Here is a 25,078-nt window from a genome sequence, read left to right as displayed (position 1 = left end):
AGTTTCCCCATCTGTAACACAGGCCAACCTGCCTCCCCTGGAAGGCTGAATTCATTAGTGAGGTTCCGATACCATGGTGATGGGTGTAGGAGCACACACAGACAGGAGTGTTCAGGTGTGGAAGAGGCTCTGTGTGCAAAGCTTAGTTCTGTGATTGAACTGCCCTGTTTATAAACAAAGAGACTGTGCTGGGCACACACTTCCCCGGTTGGTACCTCAGTTTCCCCATCCGTACCGAGAGGATAATGACACTGGCCTTTGTAGAGCACTTTGAGATGTGCCCATGGCCAGCATTAGAGAAGGGCTGGGGCCATTAGTCCAGCCACACAGGGAATGCTATTGTTCTGCCAACCCCTCAGGATCTCCAACGGGGGTCTAGATCCCCACCCTTCCCCCTGCCAGGATCTCCAAGGAGGTTCTGATTCACTCCTCCTTCCTTCTACTTCTCATGCGCTCCCCCACCCGCAGAGGCGTGGCCGGCACAGTTTGCTCACCTCGCCCATGCTGGGGTTGTCTGCCTTGAATGCGTTGAGTTTGGCCAGCACAGCGTGTGCCAGGTGGAAGTTATCTTCATGGCCCCTGCAGCAAAGACCAACCCTAAGGGTGAGAAACAGCCCCTCCCGCAGGGGCACCTGCACTTCCAGTAAGGGATGACCAGGTACCCCCTCCCTCTGGGCACACACACTTCCCATAGGGTATAGCTGGGTACCTCCCCATGGCACACTCACTTCCTATAGGGGATAGCTGGGTACCCCTTCTCACTTTCTGTAGGGGATGGCCGGGTAACCCCTCCCCCTGGGCACACTCACCTCCTGTAGCGGATGGCCAGGTACCCTTCCCTCCCCCTGGGCACACTCACTTCCTGTAGCGGATGGCTGGATACTCCTTCAGGGTTTCACACAATGTGGCAATCTGCTCTGCCAGCATCTCCATCTGCTTGTTCTTGTCCAAGGAGCGGAAGGGGCTGAAGCAGTTGTGGAAGGTCTGGGGCCCGTCCAGGGAGTACACCTGCAGGTGTGGGGGTGAGGCAGAGATCAGACCCTGGCACCTTGCGTTCCCCCCACACTCCAGCTAACTTACCCCATAACCTCCAGCGCCTGGGGTGCCAGGGAGGGACCATGGGAAGCGGAAAGCAGCCTTCACCCCAGATATGCTCTTCCTGGCCTGACTGCCCCCGAATGATGGCACGGCTCTGACCCTCCTCCCCATGGCACTAGCCCTGCCAGGCATGCCATCCCCCATAGTGCCCTTCACTTGCTCAGTGGCCAAGACTGGGCTGGTGCCACCTGCTGGCAGCCAGGCCAGCTGTGCCCCCACACCACGCCCTTAAGATGGGCTATTGACCAGGCCAGCCTGGCGGAGCCGTAGCAAGCCTCTAGTGAGGGAGAGATCCCTTTGCCAGTGCCACTCCTGTTGTGGTAGAGGGATAGCGGCCCAGAGATTCATGCACCAGCCTGGGATGAAGATGCCCCAGGTTCAGGTCCTTACTTGGCTGCAGACTCTCGGGTGCCCTCAGGGGTGTGTCTCTGCCCTGGAGAAGTCAATGTTGGGGGAGGGGGCGTGGCCACACTTCTAGTCTGGCGAAAGCCCCAGCATAGCCACGGGCAAACCCGGTATCAAGGCGCGTCTGCCGCTGTTGCTTATTTCACTAACCGAACAGAACGAGCCTTTGGGGCAAACGTGCTTAGACACCAATAAAACAGTATCGGCCCACAAAGGGTTTGCTGGCACAACGGGACGGGTGAGTCTGCAAAGCCTCCTGACGGAGGCTCAGCTTATACCAGCCAAAGCTTCTCTTGGCACAGCTGGCACCGGTACCGCAGATGAAATCAGCTACAGTGGCTAAAGGACTGCCTTGCCAGCATAACGGCATCTACCCAGGGGCTCTGCCAGCACAGCTGCATCAGTTACAGGGGGGATTTTTCTCTCATGTCCCTGTAACAAACCCATACCAACAAAGCTTTTGTGTGTAGAACAGGCTCATGTCTCTCTGTGCCTCAGTTTCCCCAACAATGCAATGGAGCTTACAACACAGCCCTGCCCCTCAGGGGCGTGAGGGGGGAAATACACTGATGACACAAGGAGGGGATGGGGCAGTTGGGCAAAGGGCAGGTGTGTGGAGTACTGGGCTGTCTTGCAGGCCTGGTATAAACCATCAGTAAGAGCTGGTAAAGCCAGGGAGGCAGGGCCCTCCTCCCCCATACATCTACCATCCCCACCAGGTGCAAGCCAGCGATTCCATGTCTCACAGGGTGTGAGCAGCCAGCTAGTCTCTGCTGCCCTGTGCTGGCGTCAAACCCGGGGCCCCAGAAGGGAAAGGTTCCCCCCGCCGAGCCACATGAAACACTAAGGGTGGAGTGTCATACGTCACCGTCCACCCTGCGGCCCTGCTCCTCCAGAGCCCGGCCACCCTCACCTGGCTCTCGTAGGGCAGGAAGGCCATGTTGATCTCCTTGAGGGTTTTGATGGCCTTGATGATCCGTGACTTGCTCAGCTCGTTGAACAGAGGCTCAGGACAGGCTGCAAGGCAAAGGCAGTGGGTGGGAGTGACAGGCACAGGGCTCAGGACCCTCAGCACAGCGCCAGCCCCCACGGACGGGGCCAGGATGGGCACAGCAGGGGCAGTAGCGCTGCACGCCTGTGGGGAACCTGGGCAAGCCAGCAGGGCCACACAGGAGTCAACGATGAGTCCAGCCCCCCCGAACCAGAGTCATGCCGGGTTCTCGCTTTCTGCAGCAACAGCAACGAGGGGGGGCCACAATCCCTCCTACACAGCCCCTGCCTCACACCCTGCCCTCAGCGCCCCCACAGGGCTGAGTGACCGGAGTGTACAACTCAGGATGATGCACAAAGAGGAACGGGGACTTGGGCTCCCCCTGCCACTGTAATGGGGAGAAGCAGATCTGACCTTGACACACTGGGTATTCTGGTGGTGTCCCATCCCCCACCGAGTTGGGACTGACGGAGCAATGCATGCAGGGGATGGTAGCCAGAGGCCGCCTTTCTGGGCGCACCCTGCAGGTGTCTGTGAGCCGTGCTGGCTGGAGGTAGGCCCGTGGAGGAGAAAGGGGGGAAGGGATAGGTGGGGTCGTTTGGTCTGGCCTGCTGGGGCTGCATCCCCCTGCAGGAGGGCAGAGCGTAATCAGGGGGCTGCGCACTGGCCTGCCGGCAGAGAGAGATCCCCACCCCCAGGCTCCAGTGTACCGCTGGCCAGGCTCCCAGCTTGGGGATCCCCCGACCCCCCGATACTCACTGTCGATGAAGAAGACGTGAGCTGCCTTGTAGGTGAAGGTGGGGGTGCCCTGGAAGTCACCGATCAGAGCCTGCACCGACTGCAAAGGGGGGTGAGGGGGGTTGTCAGCACCAGTCGAGGCCCCGCCCTGCTGCCCGAAGGGCCCATCCCATCCCCAACACCTGGGGACTCAGGGCCCAGCATGATGCCATCAGGAGGTGGGCTGGTTTTCATCCCCCTGGCTCTGGGCTCCCCTCCCCACCTGGAGCAGGGCATGTGCCCATGTGCCCGGGACATCCTCAGGGCCCAGCCACGTCTCTCTCTGGCACACAAGTGTCCATGCCCGGCCACAGATGGGGCCTGGCATTGCCTTGCTTCTGAACTAAGTGGGTTCTGAGCAGTGCCCAGGGAACAGCTGGCCGAGCAGCAATCCCAGGCAGCTGCCATCAGGGCCCTCTCCCTCCCCGGGCGCCAGGCTGGGCACCTGCAGCTTCGCCACGCCAGCTAGCCAGGCAGGGTGTTTGGAAGCTGTTCAGACCCCTCGACCGGCCATCGTGACAGGTGAGAACCTGGCTGCCCTGTCCCAAGTCCCAGGCCCCAGCTCGCAGTCCTCTCCTACAGCTCTCCCTCCGCGGGCAGCCCCTGCGGGTTCTGGGTTTCACCCTGCTCCATCAGGGCCCCCTGCCCCTGGTCTCCCTCCACTCACCTCCCTGCTGCAGATTCAGGAGCCTCCTCCCCCACAGCCCCTGCTCCCTGAGCCTCTGCCTCAGCGACTCTCCTTCGCTTTGAGTCTCAGCCGAGGTCGCCTCTCTCCACCTGCTGCACCCGCCCATCCAGCCCCCACAGGACTGCACTGCGGAGAGGTCTGGGGGACAGTCTGTGCCTCACGTGGCAAAGAACACGAAGCCCAGCTCCGGGGAAGCAGCTTCCTGGGGAGCCCTGACTGGCCCCATTCCCATCCTGACGTTGTGCTGCGCATCCCCCCGGACAGCGCCACCTCCAGGCAGCACTAGGAGCTGTCCCGGGGTCTCCCCTGCTCCCCATCCAGCTGCCCCAGGCCCGAGCTCCTACCTTCTCCACTGGGCTGAGCAGGTAGATGGCCTCCAGGCTGGGGATTGGCTCCCGGCGCTTGTTAATATCTTCCACAACTAGGAGAGAGCAGACACTGGGCGCGGGTCAGTGTGTCCTAGCCACCCGCCCCAGCCTCTCTCCACCGGGATGGGGGGAGGAGAAGCCAAGGGGCACAGTGATTTCGCTGGCAGCAGGCCGGGGCGTTCCACAGGCTACAATGCAGTAGCCGCTTTGATGCGGGGCTGTGGATCTGCGATGCTGCCACAGTACGGAGCAGCGAGGGAACGTCCCTCTGTACTGTGCTGGGGGCACCCCGCTAGAGTGCTGGCTCAGCTCTGTGCCCCTCAACCCCAGGGCTCCTCCACCCTGGAGCAGGGAGCCAGCATTCCCCCTCCCCAGCCAGAACCCTGCCCACAGCATGGGGGAGGAGCAGCAAGGAGTTAACGGGAGTCTGAGAAAAGCGGTGAAGAGGCTCCAGGGGCTGAAAGCGCCGGGCTAAGGGAACCCAACCTGACTGGGAAGGTACCAACAGCAAGGAGGGTGTCTAGGATGCTGCAGAGGAGGGAAACTAGATGCAAACATGAATGTAGACAAGTCATTTCCCCGAGTGCGAAGTGTATCCAAGGGGGAGGGGAGCCCTGGCGGGGGCAGCAGATGGGAGGGAGGGGCCACTCACTCGTGATGCCTTCAGCCAGGATGTCGGACATCTTGCAGCACGACGAGAGGATGCGCATGCTGGGGTGGTCCATGATCAGCACCTGGGGCAGTGAGAGGGGAGCGCACCGCTTCAGATGAGCTAGTCACTGCCCTGAGCCCAGCCGCCCACCATCATCATCCACGGCACAGCCAAGAGAGCAGAGCGACTGCTAACAGCAGAGCAGACAGCTCCCGGGCCAGCCCTTCCACAGCAGAGCAGCAGGGCCGGTACCAAGCCTGCACTTTGCCGAGCGGACCATGCTAAGGACTGCGTGAGGAGCGACAGGGAGAGCGGCTCCGAGCAGAGTGGCTGGTACGAGATGTAGGAGACAAACCTGGGACACCTGACCATTCAGAATGGCTCCATCCTCCTAGACTGGAGGAGATCAGCCTCTTCGCCCAGGTGACAGGGTGAGTGCAAGAGGCAGGGACAGAACCCAGGAGTCCTAGCTCCCAGTCCCCTGCTCTGATCCACCAGATACCCGCTCCCCAGCCCTCGGGCAGAACCAGGATCAGGGCACGGAGAAATGGAACAAGGGCAGTCTCCATGTTCCCCTCGGAAAGCCCTGTAGGCCATTGGCCCAACATCTCCACCACCTTCCTGCCGTGCCGAATGACCCCACTGCTCCACACAGCCCAGCATCCCGCTGCACCAGATCCGGCCACTGGGCAAGCTAGTTCCCTGTGCTCCCTTTGCTGCACCGGCCTCGCCCAGTGCTCCACACACCCCAGCCGAGTCCATGCCGGGGGCTCAATAACCTGCCTGCCCAATGGTGCGTACTGCCCCCATGCTCCTCCTCCTCCCACCCAGGCTAGCTTGCTGGGCCAAGTGGTCTGATCCGGTGTAAGGAGGGGGGGAGGGTGAGGCAGGAAATTACTGGGCTCGCTGGGCCCAGTGGTCCGATACAGGGTGTGTGTTTGGGGAGATATGGGGCTAGCGGGACAAGCTGGGTCTGATCCAGCGCAGTGGGAAGGCAGACATACCCAAGCCTAGCTGGGGACGGATGATGGGCTAGACAGAGCAGGGATCTGATCCAGCTTGGAAAAACTCAGGTGTGAATCTCAAGAGGCTGGAGGAGGAGGAGGAGCACGATAAATGGATACAGCATATCCCCAGGGGGACACCAGGGCAGCAGAATCGGCCTGCTTACCTTCCATTCTCCTTCCTTCTTCACGCTGCGAATGACGCCGCTGAGGATCTCTGTGAGGGAAAGAGACGGGGATTAGTGGTGGGGCTCGGACAGGACGGCTGTGCCCTGAGCCAGGACCCACTGGCTGGTGGAAGGACCCCTCGGGGAACTGGCTCAGAGGCTGCTTTCAGGCCAGCTAGCGATGTGCTCCTAGCAGAGCCCCCAGTCAGCGATCGTGGTGGGGTGACAGGCTAGATGGGCCATGGGTCTGATCCCCCTTCCTTTCTGCCAGGCTGCATACGAGCGCAGCTGAACTAAGAATCTGGCCCCGTGCAGCAAGAGAACAGATCCTGCCCAGCACCCCTCGACTGGAGGGGATCCAGGGACCCTCTACTGCACGTGGGGGACAGCAACACAACAAAGACTTCAAATCCTGAGTCCTGCACACAGAACCCCTCCAAGGCATGCCCCGCTCAGGGAACTGCCGGCCTGTCTCCTGGGCACCTTCCACGGCCAAGCGAAGCGATTCGATAGTCAGCTCTTCGGGCCAAGCACCATCTTTTTGTTGTGCCCAGCACAATGGTACCCTGACCCATGACTGGCGCTCCTGGGTGCTACCGTAATACACCTAATAAATCATGTACAGCACTCAGCACAATGGGGTCCTGGCCCACGACTGGTGCTCCTGGGCACTACCGTAATACACCTAATGAATAATGTACAGCGCCCAGCACAATGGGGCCTTGGTCCATGACTGGGGCTCCTGGGTGCTACCATAATACATCTGTTTGTTTTACCCCTACGAAGCACCTGATTCTGGCTGGCCCCATAGGGCAATAGCCCCAAGACCCTGACCTGTGCTCTCACTCTCACCCTCACCCCCGATAGCGGGCGTGCGTGAGTGCACTGCCCAACACACTATGTTTCCCCCATAACTCAAGCAATGCCTCTCCCTACCCCACCTCTAGCCCATCAGGACTTGGCTGCTCGGTCCCAATGAGGCTCCAGGGTCTATTCTGCACCAGGACGCACTGGCCTCCCTGCTGCTTTCCTGCAGCTCCTTTACACCTGCGGCATGCGGACGCCCCGTTCACCGGGGCACGTGGGGCTCGAGTGCACGGTAAGGGGCTGGCAGCACAGACTGGATCCAGACATGGCAAAGGCAGACACGAACCTGCTTTCTCCACGCATCTCCGCCCAGGCATTTCGACCCTGAACTGCAGCTACACCCCCCGCAACGCCAGCCCTGGACTGCCCCCACCGGCTCTGCCTCACTCCTGACCTGCAGCTATTCCAGTCCTGGGATCCCTGCCTCACGGCTCTGCAGATGCCCCTCACTCCTGACCGTAGCCCCCTGCTATCCCCCAGCCCTTCGCTCCCCTCCCCATTCCCAGCTCCGCCAGTGCCCCTCACTCCTGACCCGCAGCTATTCAAGTCCTGGCTTCCCCGCCTCACGGCTCTGCAGATGCCCCTCACTCCTGACCCGCAGCACCCTGCTATTCCTGTTCAGAGACCCCTCTTGAACCAGGGCAGTATGGCCCACCCCAAGTATTCAAAAGTCACGTGTCAGGACCTCCTAATTGTGCGATTTAGTGAGGAAAAGCTAAGAGAAGAGCTAAGGGTTGTTAGCACCACCGGCCGTCCTGAGCTGTGGGCCACTTTTGCTCGGTCCCAGTTCTGGGGGCAACCATGGAACATCAAAACTGAATCCACTTTCCAAGGGTCTTTTAAACCCCAGGTCTGTGGTCTGGATTTAGCCGCAGGCCCCGTCCACTGCAGCCTGGGCTGGAGATTCAGCAGTGGGTTGGGCTTCTGAAGTAACACAGCCCTCACAGCGGGTCAGGATCATGCCAGAAGACAATGACTAACGCATAGCAACTAACACCTCAGAGTCCAGCATGCACAAGGCAGCGGAGGCCATGCTCATCCAGTGTAAGCCCAAAGCAGCTGCAGCCACCCCTGGCCTGGGCTTCCGGCCTGTCCCACTTGAGAAGACGAGAGGACTGGGTTTGCTCTTCTTAATGTCCAGCAGCCAGCACGGCAGAGGCAGCCTCGGCACTGGAGCCACCAGCGCTCGCAGGGCTGGCCTGGGGCTGTGGCTACAGAGCTGCACCCGTCCCGGGAACAAATTATCTTTGCAGCACAACCCCTGTTTGTATCGGCAAGTCATTTCCTGCGCGGGGGTGACTCGTGGCTGGGCAGAGCAGAGATAAAGGCAGCAGGCAACTGCCTATGGCCATGGTTTCCAGAGTCATGGGAAGCTAAGATCTAACAAGCTGCCCCCTGGCCCTGCAACCATGCAGACCTCTGGGGAAGGGCCCAGGGAGGGGGCAGATGGCTCAGCCCTGTAAGCCCAGGCACCGATCAGCAACCAGCTGCTGCAGCACAGAGGTGGTGGGAGATCGGTCACAGAACAGACCCAGACCAACAGCAGGGGGCAGCACCACTAGGCGGAGGAGAGGGGCCAGCAGTTGCATGCTCCACGGACAGGTTCGTGGATGCTACTGGAGTGTCCCAGAGCTGCAACCTCTTCCCCCACCACACACACACCTGGGATGGCAGGGGCTATGCTCAGTGCTCCAGTGGGATCCAGAGGGACTTCCTGGAACCCTGATGCGACCTAGCAGGAGCCAGAGACCGGTGGGCCCATTCCCTTCCCTGAGTTTTCAGCTCAGCCTGAATCCCTCAACACAAGGTTGGAGAATAGGGAAGGGGGGTTCGCTCAGAGAATGTCTCACCCAGCCCCTGGGAAGGAGGTAGAACCCATTTTTCCATATAGGGAAACTGAGGCAGGGGGTGGGTGGGGACTCACTGAGGTCACACAGCGATGCAGTATAACCATTTCGGCCATATTCAGGCACCCGATGAGATCATTTGCTGCCCCCTCACCATGCTCCCCAGATCTCCAGGGAGCTCCCCAGAGAAGGTGCCGTCAGCAGAACAGAACAGAACTCACTAATCATTACTAGCCTAGATTGAATGGTCGATGGCCAGTCCTGCCCCGAGTCAGCCAGGCCCCCACCGCCTGCTGGAAGCAAACACACTCTCCGACACCCCGAGATGGGCATGGGATTGGCACAATTCTCGCCACAGCCCGGAAGGGACACATGAAAACAGGGGCTTAACCACAAGCTCCAGGGTAACATCCGCCCTGCCAAAAGTCACCTCCACGATGCACAGAGATCAGCGTCTAATTCCCTTGGGCCCCCACTCTCGTGAGAGAAGCCCCTGAATACACACCGTCATTGGCTATCCCTCTATGTCCCTTTCTACAGCCACTAAGATCTCAGAGTGCACTCTCTGCCTGGTCAAAATGCAGACACCTCTGGGAAGGAGAGCAGCCGCCAGCTAGCTGTGCAGGAAGGAGAGGGTTCGGAAGAGCACACTGGTGCTGGTCTCCAGAGTGGCACCCCGAGGCTGTCGGCTGAACGGGTTCACTCTTGGCGAGTCCCTGGGGCACCTGGCACTTGGGGCATGCCAAGTGCCGGTGCCAAGGCCAGCCCACGCGTCATGCCACGCAGATGCTGCGTACGGAAGAGCGAAGCTGCTAATGCACTAATGGCCTTGGCACAGGGCTGGGCCAGGGGATTAGCGACCAGCCCCGCTGCTTCTTCCAGCCGCCCCATCATCTGCCAGGAACACCCTGGCTCACCGGGTTTTGGCTCGCCTAGGCCTGTACTTGCTGCCGAGGATCTGGTGCCTCGGCCCCACCAAAGCCTGACTCCCTGGATCTCTTGCTGAGAGCCACTGAACTGGCCCAACAAAGCATTCACTCAGGCCAGCCAAGAGCCATGTGCAGGGAAATCTCCTAGGCACTGCCACCCCTGCCTGGGTTCAGACTCCTCTCCACAGCTCTCTGCCTCCCGTCCCACCGCTCTGGGCCAGCCAGGCCCCCAGCTCACAGAGACCAGCATGACCAGGAGGGGCACACATCTTGAAAGCACTTTGTGACTACAGAGCCTAAGTCATTCAGGAGCCTCAGGCCACGGGCTTTAGGCTCCTAGATCACTTGTGGAATTTTGCAGATTTGTAACCAGGAATCAGGAACATCGCCGTTACAGACACAGAGTTCCTTGCCACCGACAGCATCTCCTGGATTAGACCCTACCCTGACACCCCGTCCATTCTGCATGGATGCCAGAAGTCCCAGAGTACCATAGGCCCCACCCCCACTCTGGCCCTGCCCCAATGCCCCACCCATGCCTCGCCTCTTCCCGCCCCACTCCACCCTTCCCCAAGGTCCTCGCCCGCCGCCGCTCACTGCCCTCCCCCAAGCCTCTCCCCCAGCCGCCAAACAGCTGATTGGCAGCGCTGCTGAGCACCCACTGTATTTTTTGGCATGGGTGCTCCAGCCCCAGAGCACCCACAGCGTGGGCACCTATGCAGAGTACTGGTAGCAATCAGCCTGAATCTCCCCTCCTCTCCTCCAGGCTGTTGCTGTCCACCCCAGAGGTTGGGGGTTAATCGAGTCAAGGTCCAGGGCTCGGTCCTTCTCTCCAAGGCGCTCCATAGCCTCAGCCCAGGATGCCTACCAGAGCCTAAAGCCCCGGGATGGGGACCATGGTCGACAGCACTGCTTGTCAGGCCCCAGGGCGCTTTCTGCCATGAGGGTGAAGCTGTGCAAGAGACAGGGCTTCCCTAGGGGCTAGTCCCAGACAGTGGAACTACCCGCCACATGAACTAGAGACCATCCCAAACCTCCCCATTTCCTGCTCCAAGTGCCAGGTGCCCTTCTCTGATATAAACACGGAGCAGTGTGGACAGTTAAACAACAAAGCAAACCCCTCCACACCACACACAATTCTCCCCGGAAGGAGAGCAATGAAAGAATGAACCTCACAAGACGGAGGTTAGTCACAGAGCTTGGTGAACGACTGGGAGGTGCTGAAATACTGCAGGGATGAGAACTGAACATGCCACATGACCCCCTCTCCACTGTGGACTGACCTGAGCCCTAGCAAACTCAGCTCCTAGCAGATGGAATGACTGGCTCTGCACAGCCCAGCTCGTAGAATGCTCTAGGGCGATGGGAAAACACTAAGGAGACAAAGCAGTAGGAGGAAATCGCCAATCAGAAAGAGCAACAGGGTTCGTATCAGATCCAGAACTTTCCACTCAGACCCAGCAGGCCGCATCCAGAGGGATGAGCACCAGCCTGGGAGTCCGGACTCCTGGGTTCTGTTCTAGTCCCAGCTCTCTTAGGTATCTACATGGCCCTCATTGCTCTGGGACCAAACACACGGGCTGTTGCTGCCCGAGGCCGAGACGGAAATGGAACCTGCGCATCAGGCCCTGGGACCAAGCCCTGTACACGTGCCTAGGGAGCAACCACTTGCTGGCCCCATGGCAGCCACCGGGGACTTTTCTGCTATCCTGTGGCCTTTACAAACACCACCACGTGTCGGTCGGGGGCGGGAGCAAAGTAGCATCACGCAGCTAATGACAGGGGAATCCTCGCTATCATATCTGACCCGGGTCATTCTGCACAGGACCCCTCTGCCCTCACAGCGTGGACAGGATCAGCTAAAGAGTGTCTCCTACCAGGCAGCTATTAGTAGCCCCCAAGGCCCCACTTCAGATGGAGGGTCCCGTTACACCAGGTGCTCTACCTACACACAATGAGACAGTGCCTCCCCAAACAGCCAAAGGGCAGGAGAGGAAACTAAAGCACAGAGCGAGGAAGGGGCTTGCCCAGGGTCACATGGCAGGTTGGTGGCAAAGCTGGGAATAGAACCCAGGTGTCCTGAGCACCACCCGGCTGGAACACAGGGTGGACCCAGCAATCAGCGCAGGCAGAGCTATCATATGACAGCGTTTCCTCGTGCTAGCACAGGCTGGCTCCAGGGAGCAACTCTAATGGGAGGAACAATTTGCCCCAGCCCTGGTAAGGGGCTCGAGTTCAAATCGTATCTTCATCGTCTCTACACCAGCCACCTTCGTCCCTTCCTGGGGCCTTCTGGGAAATCACCCAAGCAGTGTGTGCAAGAGGGTCCCCCGCGCCGAGCAAGCAGGCAGGCATCACATCCACTTTGTCCGGAGCGGCCACGTCAATAACAGGGGAAAACAACATCCTGCTGCTCGAACTCCAGAGCGCCGTTCTCTCAGCTCCAGCCTTAATCCTCAGGCTGACCAGGCTCTGCGGGAAGGGAAGCCAGGGCTTGGGTCCCTTGGCAGCACTCAGGAGAGAGCAGCTGTCCTCTGATCGTATGCATCAGCCCTCTCAATAGCCTCGCTCCGCTCCCGAAGGCGAGTTAAAGGAGCACAGGCAGCTGGCTCGCCACGCAGGTGGCCCATCATTTCTAGATCCAAGAGCTGTTTCCGTGGGAGACTCGCTGAACTAACTGCAATGTTCTGCACCCCTCTTGTCCCCGGAGCCATCAGCCTCCCTAAACTGCTGCTCTTCTGTGAGCGTCTCCCACACCAGCCCTGCCAAGGCATGATCGCACTGGAGATCGGACGTGGTCACAGGGCCTTTGTGAGCCCCGTGATGCAGGCTCTGCCTGCCCTGCTGATCTTCTGAAGGCATCCGAAAGGGAGCACTGATGGCGGGAGTAGGAGTGTAGCCGGCAGCTGCATTTCTCCTGCTCAGAGCAGGTCTGTGCAGCTCTGTGGTGAAGTGCCAGTGGCCAACCTGCGCTAGCACCTGCTCCAGGGGGACGTTTTCAGGAAATCGCCAGTACAGCGTGTCCTTGTGGATACGGTGCTTGACTGGGACTTGGGAGACCCAGAGTTTAGACCCAGCTCATCTGTTAGTCAGCTGGGTGACCCTGTGCACCACCCCCTCATGCCTCAGTTTCCCTCATCTGTAAAATGGGGATAATGATACTGGTCTCTGATCAGCATCACAGCCAGGGCCTCATCAATGTCTAAGGCAGAGCCTGAAAACCTCCTTCTCCAGCAGGGGAGGGGACACTTTCCCCAGAAAACCTGGGGCCTGAGCCATGAATTTCTGTAGCCTTGCAGGTTGTGCTCTCACGGTGATAAAGATGTCCCATCCCAAACACCGATCCTGAGGCAGAGCCATCTTCCTGAGCCTGCAGAGACAGTTCTTAACACCTCCACAGCTGCTCAGGGCTTTGCTACGCTGCTGCTGGATTCCAGTTTCACCATTGCTATTAAGCAGCCTGTAGGAATGAGGGAGACCATCGCAGACCCAGTCAGTTTCACACCCCTGCACCCGGGGCTGTTTGCGGGGGAGGACAGACACAGCAGAGCTCTCTGAACATTCGCTCTGCGTCCCAGCGGCTCAAACATATCAGCCGCTGATCTGCCAGGCGTCCGCATAAATCCTAGCACCCTCCCTCTTCCAGGGCAGCAGTGGGGCTGGGATTCTCTCTAGGGCACTGTCCCCAGGCCCCACCCTCCCGCTAGCGACGCTATCCGCGGTTCCCATCAAAGCAAGGCCAGGGGAATGGGAGTTTATAAAGGTTCCCAAACGCTAGGCAGCTTGGCAGAGAGAGGCCCAGAACTATCCCTCGGTTCTCACTCACGGCTCAGGATGTTGTGCACAAGGGGCTGGCAGGCACTACTTTCCCCTCCCCCCTGCACCCGCCGGCGCCGCGACAGGTACAATTGAACCGTTTCCACCTCCAGTAACCAGCCCCAGCTAATAGCTCTCTTCCGGCTGCTGGAGTGCAGCTGCCTTTGTCCTTTGAGCAGGCCCTTTTCAGCTCTTATTCTGACTGCAACGTATATAATGATCTCCCCAGCTTTGTCCTGATCCCTCTCGCGCAGCCCAGCAAGCCGGTAGACAGCCATCAGCGTCAGCCATTAGTGATAGCACAGGCCAGCTCCACTCCAGATCCTCATGCACCTTTGTTCTATTCAGGCTCTTATCCCACCCTCATCACCACAGCACCTGCATGAGCTGCGACTAACAATGGTCACGTGTCCTTCATCCTCTCCCTCCCTAGGGGAGAACTGGGTGTTCCCAGGAGGGCTTTGTTTTGGTAGGGTTCTGCTCTGTGTTTATATTGCAGAAGGCCAATCGGAGAAGGATGCCTGGCATTTGGAGCAGGAGGTAGGGAGGTTTGGGATAGTCCCTAGTTCATGTGGCAGGCAGTTCCCCAGTCTGGGATCAGCCCCTGAGGAAGTTCCTGTTACGGGCTTATTCCTTCACCCGCTTACTTCCCTGGTCCTTCTCACATGAACAGAAAGCAACAATACCTGAAGTCCAAAGGTGCAAACAATTCGATGTTTATTGGGGTGAACTTCCAGCAAGCATGATTCCAGTTTCCTTCCTTAGTTGTCTCCCTTCCCAGCTCTGACACCACAGAGCCTTCCCTGTGTCCCTGTTCCCATTCCTGCCCTTAGCCAAACATGATTCCAATTTCCCCACCCCCATTCCCTGTTCCCACTTCCCCCCCCACAAACCCACACACTTCCTGATTGACTGCAGACTATATAGTAAAACTTGACTTCTGCTTAGCTATACCTTAACCAATCATTTTCCTGAAATTTAACTAACCAATCCTAACCTATTGTAATATGATTATGTAACCAATTATATCCCACCACCTTAATTAGTTTACACCCAGCAAAATTAATTATACAACAGACAGAAACAATCACAGAACCAGACAGAGATTATACAGAAACAATAACAAAGTGGGAACTATAATGACAAAACAATACAGAAGTGAGGATTTCACATCCCAGCTATTGATAAATGAGTTCTTGCCAGACAGGATGCTATCAAACTAAGTTTCCTTTTACATCTTCTAGGCACTTCCCTTTCTCTGGAGGTGATAGGACAGGACTGTATTCTTACCAGCCCAATAGCACCTTATTTCAATGTGACTAGTTTGGAATGCGAGGATGTGACCGTTCAATTTCCAGCTTATGGATGCCTCTGCTGCTTAGCCAAAGGCCTTATACAGTCACACAGTGATTCTGATTCTCTCTTTTATACCTCTATAACTAGCTAAGTGATAAGAATACCCCTAAATTCTTAGAGTATAGGCCTTTACAGACAGGCCTGAACATCTATATCCTAACAGTTCCATCTCCTGCACAGACCAGCTTCACCCTGGTGGTAGGCAGTGCCATTTGGTTAGCTCTCCTCTGCCATTTTGCCAAGAGCCCCCTTGCACCTGGATCCCAGAAAGCTGCCTGTGGCATTCCCATAGTGGCCACACCAAAGCTAGCTGCAGACAGAAAGAACTTGCCCCCTCTTGCTCTGCAACGTGCTGCCTCTGTACACACAGAACTGGCCTCCTGCCACCGCATCACGCTGGTCGCATCTTATCATCATCATGTTCCTATTACGCCTCTGGCATTTAGGGCAGTGACCAAGCTCCTCCACTCCTGTCTGTTTCTGGCACGTCTTTCAATGGTTCCCCAGCTAAGGCCCAGGTTTTTCAGCTCTGCTTCCACAACTCTTTGCCATATTGTTTTTGGGCGGACTCGTTTTCACTTGCCTTCATGTGTCCGTGTTATTGTTACTCTGGTGATGGAATCAGTTTCCATCCGAAGCACGTGACCGATCCGTCTCCAACGCCTCCAGGCAATGATGGTGCTCAGATCCTCTTAGCTGCCCTGTGTCAACAGATCGTGGTTTAAGATTGTTCTGGGCCAAAAGAGAGTTTGGCCATGTCATACTTTCAACACAACTTTATAGTGCAGAATGCTGGGGAATGAGAAAGTACGCAGCTCTGATAAATTTTGAGTTTGGTTTTGGTTTTGTAGTTTGATGATTTCCAGACTGTATTTAAGCTCCTGAAGGTGTTCCTGGTTTTGATTTTGTTCAGGATGTCCAGGCTTGTTCCACCGTCCTGGCTGATGGTGCTGCCCAAGTACGTGAATGTTTCTACACTGGTGAGAACATAATCCTCTATCCGTACTGGTGATGGTGAGGCAATATTAAAGGTCATGATATCTGTCTTATTGCGATGGATTTTCAGTCCAATTTGCTGGCTGAATGCGTTGAGTGGAGTTGTTTTTTTCTTGTATATGGTGTTGGGTATGTGATAGGAGAGCGACATCATCTGCGAAGTCCAGGTCTTCAAGAGTGTCCATTTAATGCCTCTTGGCACGTCTTCTGTTGCACGCCGCATTACCCTGGCGATGGCAATGACACACCCCTGACGTACTCCTGTTTTGACTTCAAAACTGAGGTCACTGATCAACACTGCATATAAAGTTGAAACAGAAGCTTTTAAGGACGTTGATTATACGGAAAGGAAGTCCATATGCCCGCAGAATGCGCCATAGGCTGTGTGACGTTGTGTTCCATGTGTTTTATAGAAGTATGCTTATGAGTGTGAATATGATATAACTGGAATATGCTTTACGCAAAAGGTCTCTTGTAAGGTATCATAACAAAGGTTATAACCTACTGTATATATTCCTCCTATTTGTATGCATGTATCATTCTTATATCTGAAGCTAGAAATATGAAATATAATTCTGAGGTCCTATTGTAATTATGCAAAGTGTGGGCCATTAATGGTGGTTTAGAATCTTGATGGCTCCCATCGACTAGGACAACTGGTTGTAAATGGTTTATTTACCGGAAAATCTTCCTGCGTACCTGTGGACCAACCCAGGAAGAATGTAGACGAGGGGTCTTACAGTGACACGTGACCATGTCACATGCTACTGGAATCCATCTTAATCCTTGTATTTTTCCATTGATGAGGTGGGGGTGGGGACAAGCTTACACAAAAGATTCCTGCCTTGTGCCAAAGCTATAAAAGGGGGTGGAGCAGGACAAAGGGGGTGCCAGTCATGAGAAAACCCCTGCTTACCACCTGAGATGTCTGCCGGATCTAACAAAGACTGTACCAGGGGAAGTAATTGGGCCCAGACTAGGAAGGAGTCTGGATCTGTAAAAGCGGCAAGGAGTCCTGTGGCACCTTATAGACTAACAGACGAATTGGAGCATAAGCTTTTCGTGGGTGGGTATTCATCCACGAAAAGCTTATGCTCCAATACGTCTGTTAGTCTATAAGGTGCCACAGGACTCTTTGCCACTTTTACAGATCCAGACTAACACGGCTACCCCTCTGATAATAGTCTGGGAAAGAAGCTTATTGGAACATCTTTGAGGGTGAGATACTACCTGGAATCAGTTTCTTATTGTATTAGGCTTAGACTTGTGTGCTTTGTGTTACTTTGCTTTGAGATTTACTTCATTGTGGCTATTACTTGAAACCAATTAAATCCTATTTTTTATACTTAATAAAAATCACTTTTGTTTATTAATAAACCCAGAGTAAGTGATTAATACCCGGGGGAGCAAACAGCTGTGCATATCTCTCTATCAGTGATATAGAAGGCAAACAATTTACAAATTTACCCTGTATAAGCTTTATACAGAGCAAAACAGATTTATTTGGGGTTTGGATCCCATTGGAGCTGGGTGTCTGGGTCCTGAAGATAGGTAAGCTGCTGAGCTGTTTTTAGTTACAGTCCACAGCTTTGGGGGCGTGGCCCAGACCCTGGGTCTGTGTTATAGCAGGCTAGCGTGTCTGGCTCAACAAGGCAGGGTTCTGGAGTCCCAAACTGTCACAGAAAATGGGCTCAGGTAATTTCTGCACATCAGGTGACAGTCCCAAGGGAATCTCTGTGACTGAACCAGTCACAGGCTGGTCCTGTGAAGGCTATCAAAAGCCTTCTCAAAGTCTATGAAATTTATGTAGAGTTGCCGTTCTAAGCACTGTTCTGTTAATGTTTCATACAGTGAAGATCTGGTCTGTGCATCTCCACCCTTTCTGAAAACCAGCTTGCTCTTTTCTGAGAACACTAACAACTGCCCCGATATACGCGGACTATGATCTTATACAATACTTTGCTTGGCACAGATAAAAGTGTGATACCACGACAGTTATCACAGTCACTGAAAGTATGATGAGACAACTGGCTCTGTGGATATGGGGAAAGCGGTGAATGTGATATATCTTGACTTTAGCAAAACTTTTGATACCGTCTCTCCCACAGTATTCTTGCCAGCAGGTTAAAGAAGTATGGGCTGGATGAATGGACTATAAGGTGGATAGAAAGCTGGCTAAATTGTCGGGCTCAAGGGGTAGTGATCAATGGCTCCATGTCTAGTTGGCAGCCGGTATCAAGCGGAGTGCCCCAGGGGTAGGTCTTGGGGCTTGTTTTGTTCAACATCTCCATTAATGATCTGGATGAATCGCACCCTCAGCAAGTTCGCAGATGACACTAAAATGGAGGGAGAGATAGATATGCTGGAGGGTAGGGAAAGCATCCAGAATAACCTAGACAAATTGGAGGACTGGGCCAAAAGAAATCTGATGAGGTTCAACAAGGACAAGTGCAGAGTCCTGCACTTAGGACGGAAGAATCCCATGCACCGCTACAGACTGGGGACTGACTGGCTAAGCAGCAGTTCTGCAGAAAAGGACCTGGGGATTACAGTGGATGAGAAGCTGGATACGAGTCAGCAGTGTGCCCTTGTTGCTAAGAAGGCCAATGGCATATTGGGATGTATAAGTAGGGGCACTGCCAGCAGATCGAGGGACATGATTGTTCCCCTCTATTCGACATTGGTGAGGCCTCATCTGGAGTACTGTGTCCAGTTTTAGTCCCCTCCCCCCCCACTACAGGAGGGATGTGGAAAAATTGGAGCGTGTCCAGTGGAGGGCAACAAAAATGGATTAGGGGGCTGGGGCACATGACTTACGAGGAGAGGCTGAGAGAACTGGGCTTATTTAGTCTGCAGAAGAGAAGGCGGCGGGGGGGGGGGGGGGGGGGGGATTTGATAGCAGCCTTCAACTACCTGAAGGGGGGTTCCAAAGCAGATGGAGTTTGGCTGTTCTCAGTGGTGGCAGATGACAGAACAAGGAGTAATGGTCTCAAGCTGCAGTGGGGGAGGTCTAGGTTGGATATTAGGAAACACTATTTCACTAGGAGGGTGGTGAAGCACTGAAATGCGTTACCAAGGGAGGTGGTGCAATCTCCATCCTTAGAGGTTTTAAGGTCAAGCTTGACAAAGCCCTGGCTGGGATGATTTAGGTGGTGTTGGTCCTGATTTGAGCGGGGGATTGGACTAGATGACCTCCAAGGTTTCTTCCAACCTAATAGTCTATGTTTCTATTATTCCTTTCTTTGGTATCTTCATTATAACCGCATTGGTCCACTCATCTGGCACTTTTTCCCTTTCCCAGACCGATGTAAATTTAGGTGCCAGGATAGATGCTGCTAATTTAGGATTTACCTTGAACAATTCTGCATTCAAGTTATCCTTGCCAGGAGCCTGCCCATTTTTTAAGGATTTGATGGCTTGAGCAGCCTCCCAGTCCGTGCAATGGGGGAAGAGAACCTAGCTAGCTTGGAGATGGAGCAATATTAGTTTCGGAAGAAGACTGTATGATGGGGCAGCCTGCAATAGCCGGGACTGGACTCCTGGAGCCAGGCGGCTCCTGCCTCTCTGATGTTCTTGTGTAATTCGCAAAGGGGGAACCTGTCTGGGGTTCTACTGAGTTTCTCAGAGCGGCTGTCGCAAAGGGGAGAAGGGGAATTGAGTGAGTCTGGAGAGCTCTTTCCACCCAGGCGCAGGGCTTGGAGGAGCTGGGTTCAGTCTGTTTGTATCATGTCACGATGTAGGATTTGATCTGAGCTCAGATGCTGCCAGTCAGGCTCTGTCTCCAGCTCCAGAAGCTCCAGGGAAAGGCAGCCTGGGACTAGCATGCGGTGAATACAGTGCTACAGTCTGGGCTGAGAGGAGGTCAGGTTTCTCTGCCTGCCGCCCTGCAGAAAGGCAGCAGTGTGCCATGGGGCCATGGCATCTGGGGGGTTGGGGCACCTGATAAAGCTGGCGATGTGCTGCTACCACCAGATAGCAGGAGAAATGGGTTGACCTCCATGTTAGACGGAGCAGGCTGCAGCCTGGCCTCTCCAGGGCCTGGTGGAAGCTCAGACGGTTTACTCCTGGCCAGTTTATCTCCATTAGTTCTTGGGCCAACACGGTCCATCAGCTTCACTAGCTCTGCCTGTCCCTGGCATCCCCCCGCCCCCTCCCCACGTGTATTTCGAGAGGGATCCCCCTCAGACTGCACTGTGCTAAGCTAAACAAGTCAGGCTCCTTCAGTCTCCTCCATTCCTCTGAGCATCTTAGTAGCCCTTCTCTGCACCTGCTCCAGCTGGAATTCGTCTCCCTAGAACACGGGCGACTGGAACGGGACACAGTGCTCCAGATGAGGCCTCACCCGTGCCTCGGACAAAGGCATTAGTACTTCCCTATTGCAGTGAGGTTTGAGCCACGCTGGATCACTCTTGCCTCTCCCGAAGGCTGCCTTGCACTGAACTCAAAGGCTGCTTTATTCAGTCAGTCTCAAGCTAGCCTGGCACCTGACTCGCTCCGATCCTCAAACCTTCCAGCCCACAACAGAACCCGAGCTCCTGGGGTCTCATAGCGACAGCAGTGGCAAGTGCTTCAGGCTCTGCTGCACCTGGCCAAGTGTGCAATGCTTCACTGTGCGGACAAGGGGAACTCCGGCACTGGTCTGATGACATCCTGTTAAGTGACGTCATAGAATATCAGGGTTGCAAGGGACCTCAGGAGGTCATCTAGTCCAACCCCCTGCTCAAAGCAGGGCCAATCCCCAACTAAATCATCCTAGCCAGGGCTTTCTCAAGCCTGACCTTAAAAATATCTAAGGAAGGAGATTCCACCACCTCCCTAGGTAACACATTCCAGTGCTTCACCACCCTCCTAGTGAAAAAGTTTTTCCTAACATCCAACCTAAACCTCCCCCACTGCAACTGGAGACCATTGCTCCTTGTTCTGTCATCTGCTACCACTGAGAACAGTCTAGAGCCATCCTCTTTGGAACCCCCTTTCAGGTAGTTGAAAGCAGCTATTAAATTCCACCTCATTCTTCTCTTCCACAGACTAAACAATTCCAGTTCCCTCAGCGTCTCCTCATAAGTCATGTGTTCCAGTCCCCTAATCATTCTTGTTGCCCTCCGTTGGACTCTTTCCAATTTTTCCACATCCTTCTTGTAGTGTGGGGCCCAAAACTGGACACAGTACTCCAGATGAGGCCTCACCAATGTCGAATAGAGGGGAATGATCACATCCCTCGATCTGCTGACAATGCCCCTACATATACATCCCAAAATGCCATTGGCCTTCTTGGCAACAAGGGCACACTGTTGACTCATATCCAGCTTCTCGTCCACTGTCACCCCTAGGTCCTTTTCCGCAGAACTACTTCTTAGCCATTCGGTCCCTCGTCTGTAGCAGTGCATTGGATTCTTCCCTCCGAAGTGCAGGACTCTGCACTTGTCCTTGTTGAACCTCATCAGATTTCTTTTGGCCCAGTCCTCTAATTTGTCTAGGGCCCTCTGTATCCTATCCCTGCCCTTCAGCGTATCTACCTCTCCTCCCAGTTTAGTGTCATCTGCAAACTTGCTGAGGGTGCAATCCACACCATCCTCCAGATCATTTATGAAGATATTGAATAAAACCGGCCCCGGGACCGACCCTTGGGGCACTCCACTTGATACTGGCTGCCAACTAGACATGGAGCCATTGATCACTACCCGTTGAGCCCGACGATCTAGCCAACTTTCTATCCCGCTTATAGTCCATTCATCCAGCCCATACTTCTTTAACTTGCTGGCAAGAATACTGTGGGAGACCATGTCAAAAGCTTTGCTGAAGTTAAGAAACAACATGTCCACTGCTTTCCCCTCATCCATAGAGCCAGTTATCTCGTCATAGAAGGCAATTAGGTTTGTCAGGCATGACTTGCCCTTGGTGAATTCATGCTGACTGTTCCTGATCACTTTCCTCTCCTCTAAGTGCTTCAGAATTGATTCCTTGAGGACCTGCTCCATGATTTTTCCAGGGACTGAGGTGAGGCTGACTGGCCTGTAGTTACCTGTATCCTCCTCCTTCCCTTTTTTAAAGATGGGCACTACATTAGCCTTTTTCCAGTCGTCCGGGACCTCCCCGGATCGCCATGAGTTTTCAAAGATAATGGACAATGGTTCTGCAATCACATCCGCCAGCTCCTTTAGCACTCTTGGATGCAGCGCATCTGGCCCCATGGACTTGTGCACCTCCAGCTTTTCTAAATAGTCCCGAACAACTTCATTCTCCACAGAGGGCTGGTCACCTCCTCCCCATGCTGTGCTGCCCAGTGCAGTAGTCTGGGAGCTCACCTTGTTCGTGAAGACAGAGGCAAAAAAAGCATAGAGTACATTAGCTTTTTCCATATCCTCTGCCACTAGGTTGCCTCCCTCATTAGGTAAGGGGCCCACACTTTTCTTGACCTTCTTCTTGTTGCTAACATACCTGAAGAAACCCTTCTGGTTACTCTTAACATCTCTTGCTAGCTGCAACTCCAGGTGTGATTTGGCCCTCCTGATTTCTCTCCTGCATGCCCGAGCAATATTTTTATACTCTTCCCTGGTCATTTGTCCAATCTTCCACTTCTTGTAAGCTTCTTTTTTGTGTTTGAGATCAGCAAGGATTTCAGTGTTAAGCCAAGCTGGTCGCCTGCCATATTTACTATTCTTTCTACACATCGGGATGGTTTGTCCCTGTAACCTCAATAAGGATTCTTTAAAATACAGCCAGCTCTCCTGGACTCCTTTCCCCCTCATGTTATTCTCCCAGGGGATCCTGCCCATCAGTTCCCTGAGGGAATCAAAGTCTGCTTTTCTGAAGTCCAGGGTCCGTATTCTGCTGCTCTCCTTTCTTCCCTGTGTGAGGATCCTGAACTCGACCATCTCATGGTCACTGCCTCCCAGGTTCCCATCCACCTTTTGCTTCCCCTACTAATTCTTCACGGTTTGTGAGCAGCAGGTCAAGAAGAGCTCTGCCCCTAGCTGGTTGCTCCAGGAAATTCCTTCCTAGTTGCACCAGGAAATTGTCCCCTACACTTTCCAAAAACTTCCTGGATTGTCTGTGCACCGCTGTATTGCTGTCCCAGCAGATATCAGGGTGATTGAAGTCTCCCATGAGAACCAGGGCCTGTGATCTAGTAACTTCCGTGAGTTGCCGGAAGAAAGCCTCGTCCACCTCATCCCCCTGGTCCGGTGGTCTATAGCAGACTCCCACCACGACATCACCCTTGTTGCTCACGCTTCTAAACTTAATCCAGAGACTCTCAGGTTTTTCTGCAGTTTCATACCGGAGCTCTGAGCAGTCATATTGCTCCCTTACATACAATGCAACTCCCCCACCTTTTCTGCCCTGCCTGTCCTTCCTGAACAGTTTATATCCATCCATGACAGTACTCCAGTCATGTGAGTTATCCCACCAAGTCTCTGTTATTCCAATCACATCATAATTCCTTGACTGTGCCAGGACTTCCAGTTCTCCCTGCTTGTTCCCCAGGCTTCTTGCATTTGTGTATAGGCACTTGAGATAACTTGCTGTTTGTCCTGCTTTCTTAGTATGAGGCAGGAGCCCTCCCCTCTCACACTCTCCTGCTCGTGTCTCCTCCTGGTATCCCACGTCCCCACTTACCTCAGGGCTTTGGTCTCCTTCCCCGGTGAACATAGTTTAAAGCCCTCCTCACAAGGTTAGCCAGCCTGCTTGCAAAGATGCTCTTCCCTCTCTTTGTTAGGTGGAGCCCGTCTCTGCCTAGCTCTCCTCCTTCTTGGAACACCATCCCACGGTCAAAGAATCCAAAGCTTTCTCTCCTACACCACCTGCGTAGCCATTTGTTGACTTCCACATCGTCCTCTGTCAGCGGCTGGCTGACTACAAATGTTCTTCCCTGTGCAGATACCCAGCCCGTGCTCCCGACTCCAGGGTCTAGTGCTGCTAGGAATCTGTCAGGCTCACTGCTTGCTAGCCACAGGAACATCTTTTTTAATTGGTTCTGTATCTACCTGCCATTCATGCCTCCTTTATTCTCAGCATAACAAGGTGGACCTTGTACGTCAGTAGGGATGGGACAGCACTGATGCCTTTGATATACTGTGATCTCAGTGCCATGGAATGGAAACAGGCCACACACCTGACCCTGCCCTGGTTGGGGATTTGGTTTTGTGCCTCCAGACTCCTCTAACACTCCCAGTTCTGCAGTCTCTAGCCATGTTTAAGTTCACCCCAAACCATCTCCCGCTGCAGAGAAGAGCAGCAGGGATGGGAAACGATGAGCCAGAGTGTGCCAGCACAGTCACCGAATCCTAGGCCTGGAGGCGCCGATTACATCCTGCATCACAATGCGATACTACTGAAGGGCAGGCTGGGCTATGCGGAACCCAGCCCCCGGCTGGATGGAACGTTCTCTCCAAACTCTCCCTCCATTCCCCTCCTTCCCTTTGCAACCTAGTTCTGATAATAGCTGCTGGAAGCAAACACAGCAGAGTTTGCAAGTGATGGAATTTTCCAAAGGGAACAGACAACTGAAAAAACAAAGATTTTCCCCAGCTCTACAAGAACTGCCGAGCCTCCCCCCAGCAGAGAGAATATAAAGTTACAGCCCATTCTCGTTATTCAAGAACCTAAGCTATGTGGACTACGTTGTCTGCTGCTTACTCATTTTTCTCCAGCTGAATTCTGCATCTCTGAGCAGCAGATCTCACTGATACACTTAATGTTAATGCTTCTGACTAAACCTTTCTTTCTTCTACAGTAGTTAGAGCAAAACCTAGAAGGACATAACAGCTAATTGCAAATTATCCCATCAGGCTGGATTTTAAGGTTCTACGTACAATGGGTTAACAGAAGTTATAAGCATGTTAGACGTGAGTAGCACTTGTCAGATGGCTAAGTGCACCAGTGAAAGGTGTTACCCATCCAGTAGACTCTGTAATTGATTACCCATTCATTCAAATATCTTATTTATAACCCTTTCAAAATGGATTCCTAAAACAAAGCGTGACCCATTTCTCCTTAACCCATTATAAACAAGAAGCAAAATTGTACCATGCTTAATTGTTACACTGCACAAGATCACATTAGAGACCCTACACTTGAAGCCCACAGCATCCCATCATTTACTCTTTGCTTATTTCA

The 25,078-nt window shown here is 54.4% G+C and overlaps 1 protein-coding gene across 1 annotated transcript in view; it reads right to left on the bottom strand.

Annotated features, from left to right (window-relative positions):
- Positions 1 to 25,078, bottom strand: part of LOC102937856 (syntaxin-binding protein 2) — a 38,802-nt gene that overhangs the window by 11,242 nt on the left and 2,482 nt on the right. Inside the window, exons 2-8 of the mRNA XM_037883900.2 lie at positions 6,151 to 6,200; positions 4,980 to 5,061; positions 4,304 to 4,380; positions 3,254 to 3,332; positions 2,417 to 2,520; positions 860 to 1,008; positions 495 to 579 (exon numbers count right to left, since the gene is read on the bottom strand). Of these exons, the coding sequence (XP_037739828.1) occupies positions 495 to 579; positions 860 to 1,008; positions 2,417 to 2,520; positions 3,254 to 3,332; positions 4,304 to 4,380; positions 4,980 to 5,061; positions 6,151 to 6,200 (626 nt within the window). The remainder of the gene's footprint in view (positions 1 to 494; positions 580 to 859; positions 1,009 to 2,416; positions 2,521 to 3,253; positions 3,333 to 4,303; positions 4,381 to 4,979; positions 5,062 to 6,150; positions 6,201 to 25,078) is intronic.

Source organism: Chelonia mydas, chromosome 20, assembly GCF_015237465.2.
Source record: "Chelonia mydas isolate rCheMyd1 chromosome 20, rCheMyd1.pri.v2, whole genome shotgun sequence".
NCBI classification, from domain to species: domain Eukaryota; kingdom Metazoa; phylum Chordata; order Testudines; family Cheloniidae; genus Chelonia; species Chelonia mydas.
This window is presented reverse-complemented; position numbering and strand designations above follow the sequence as displayed.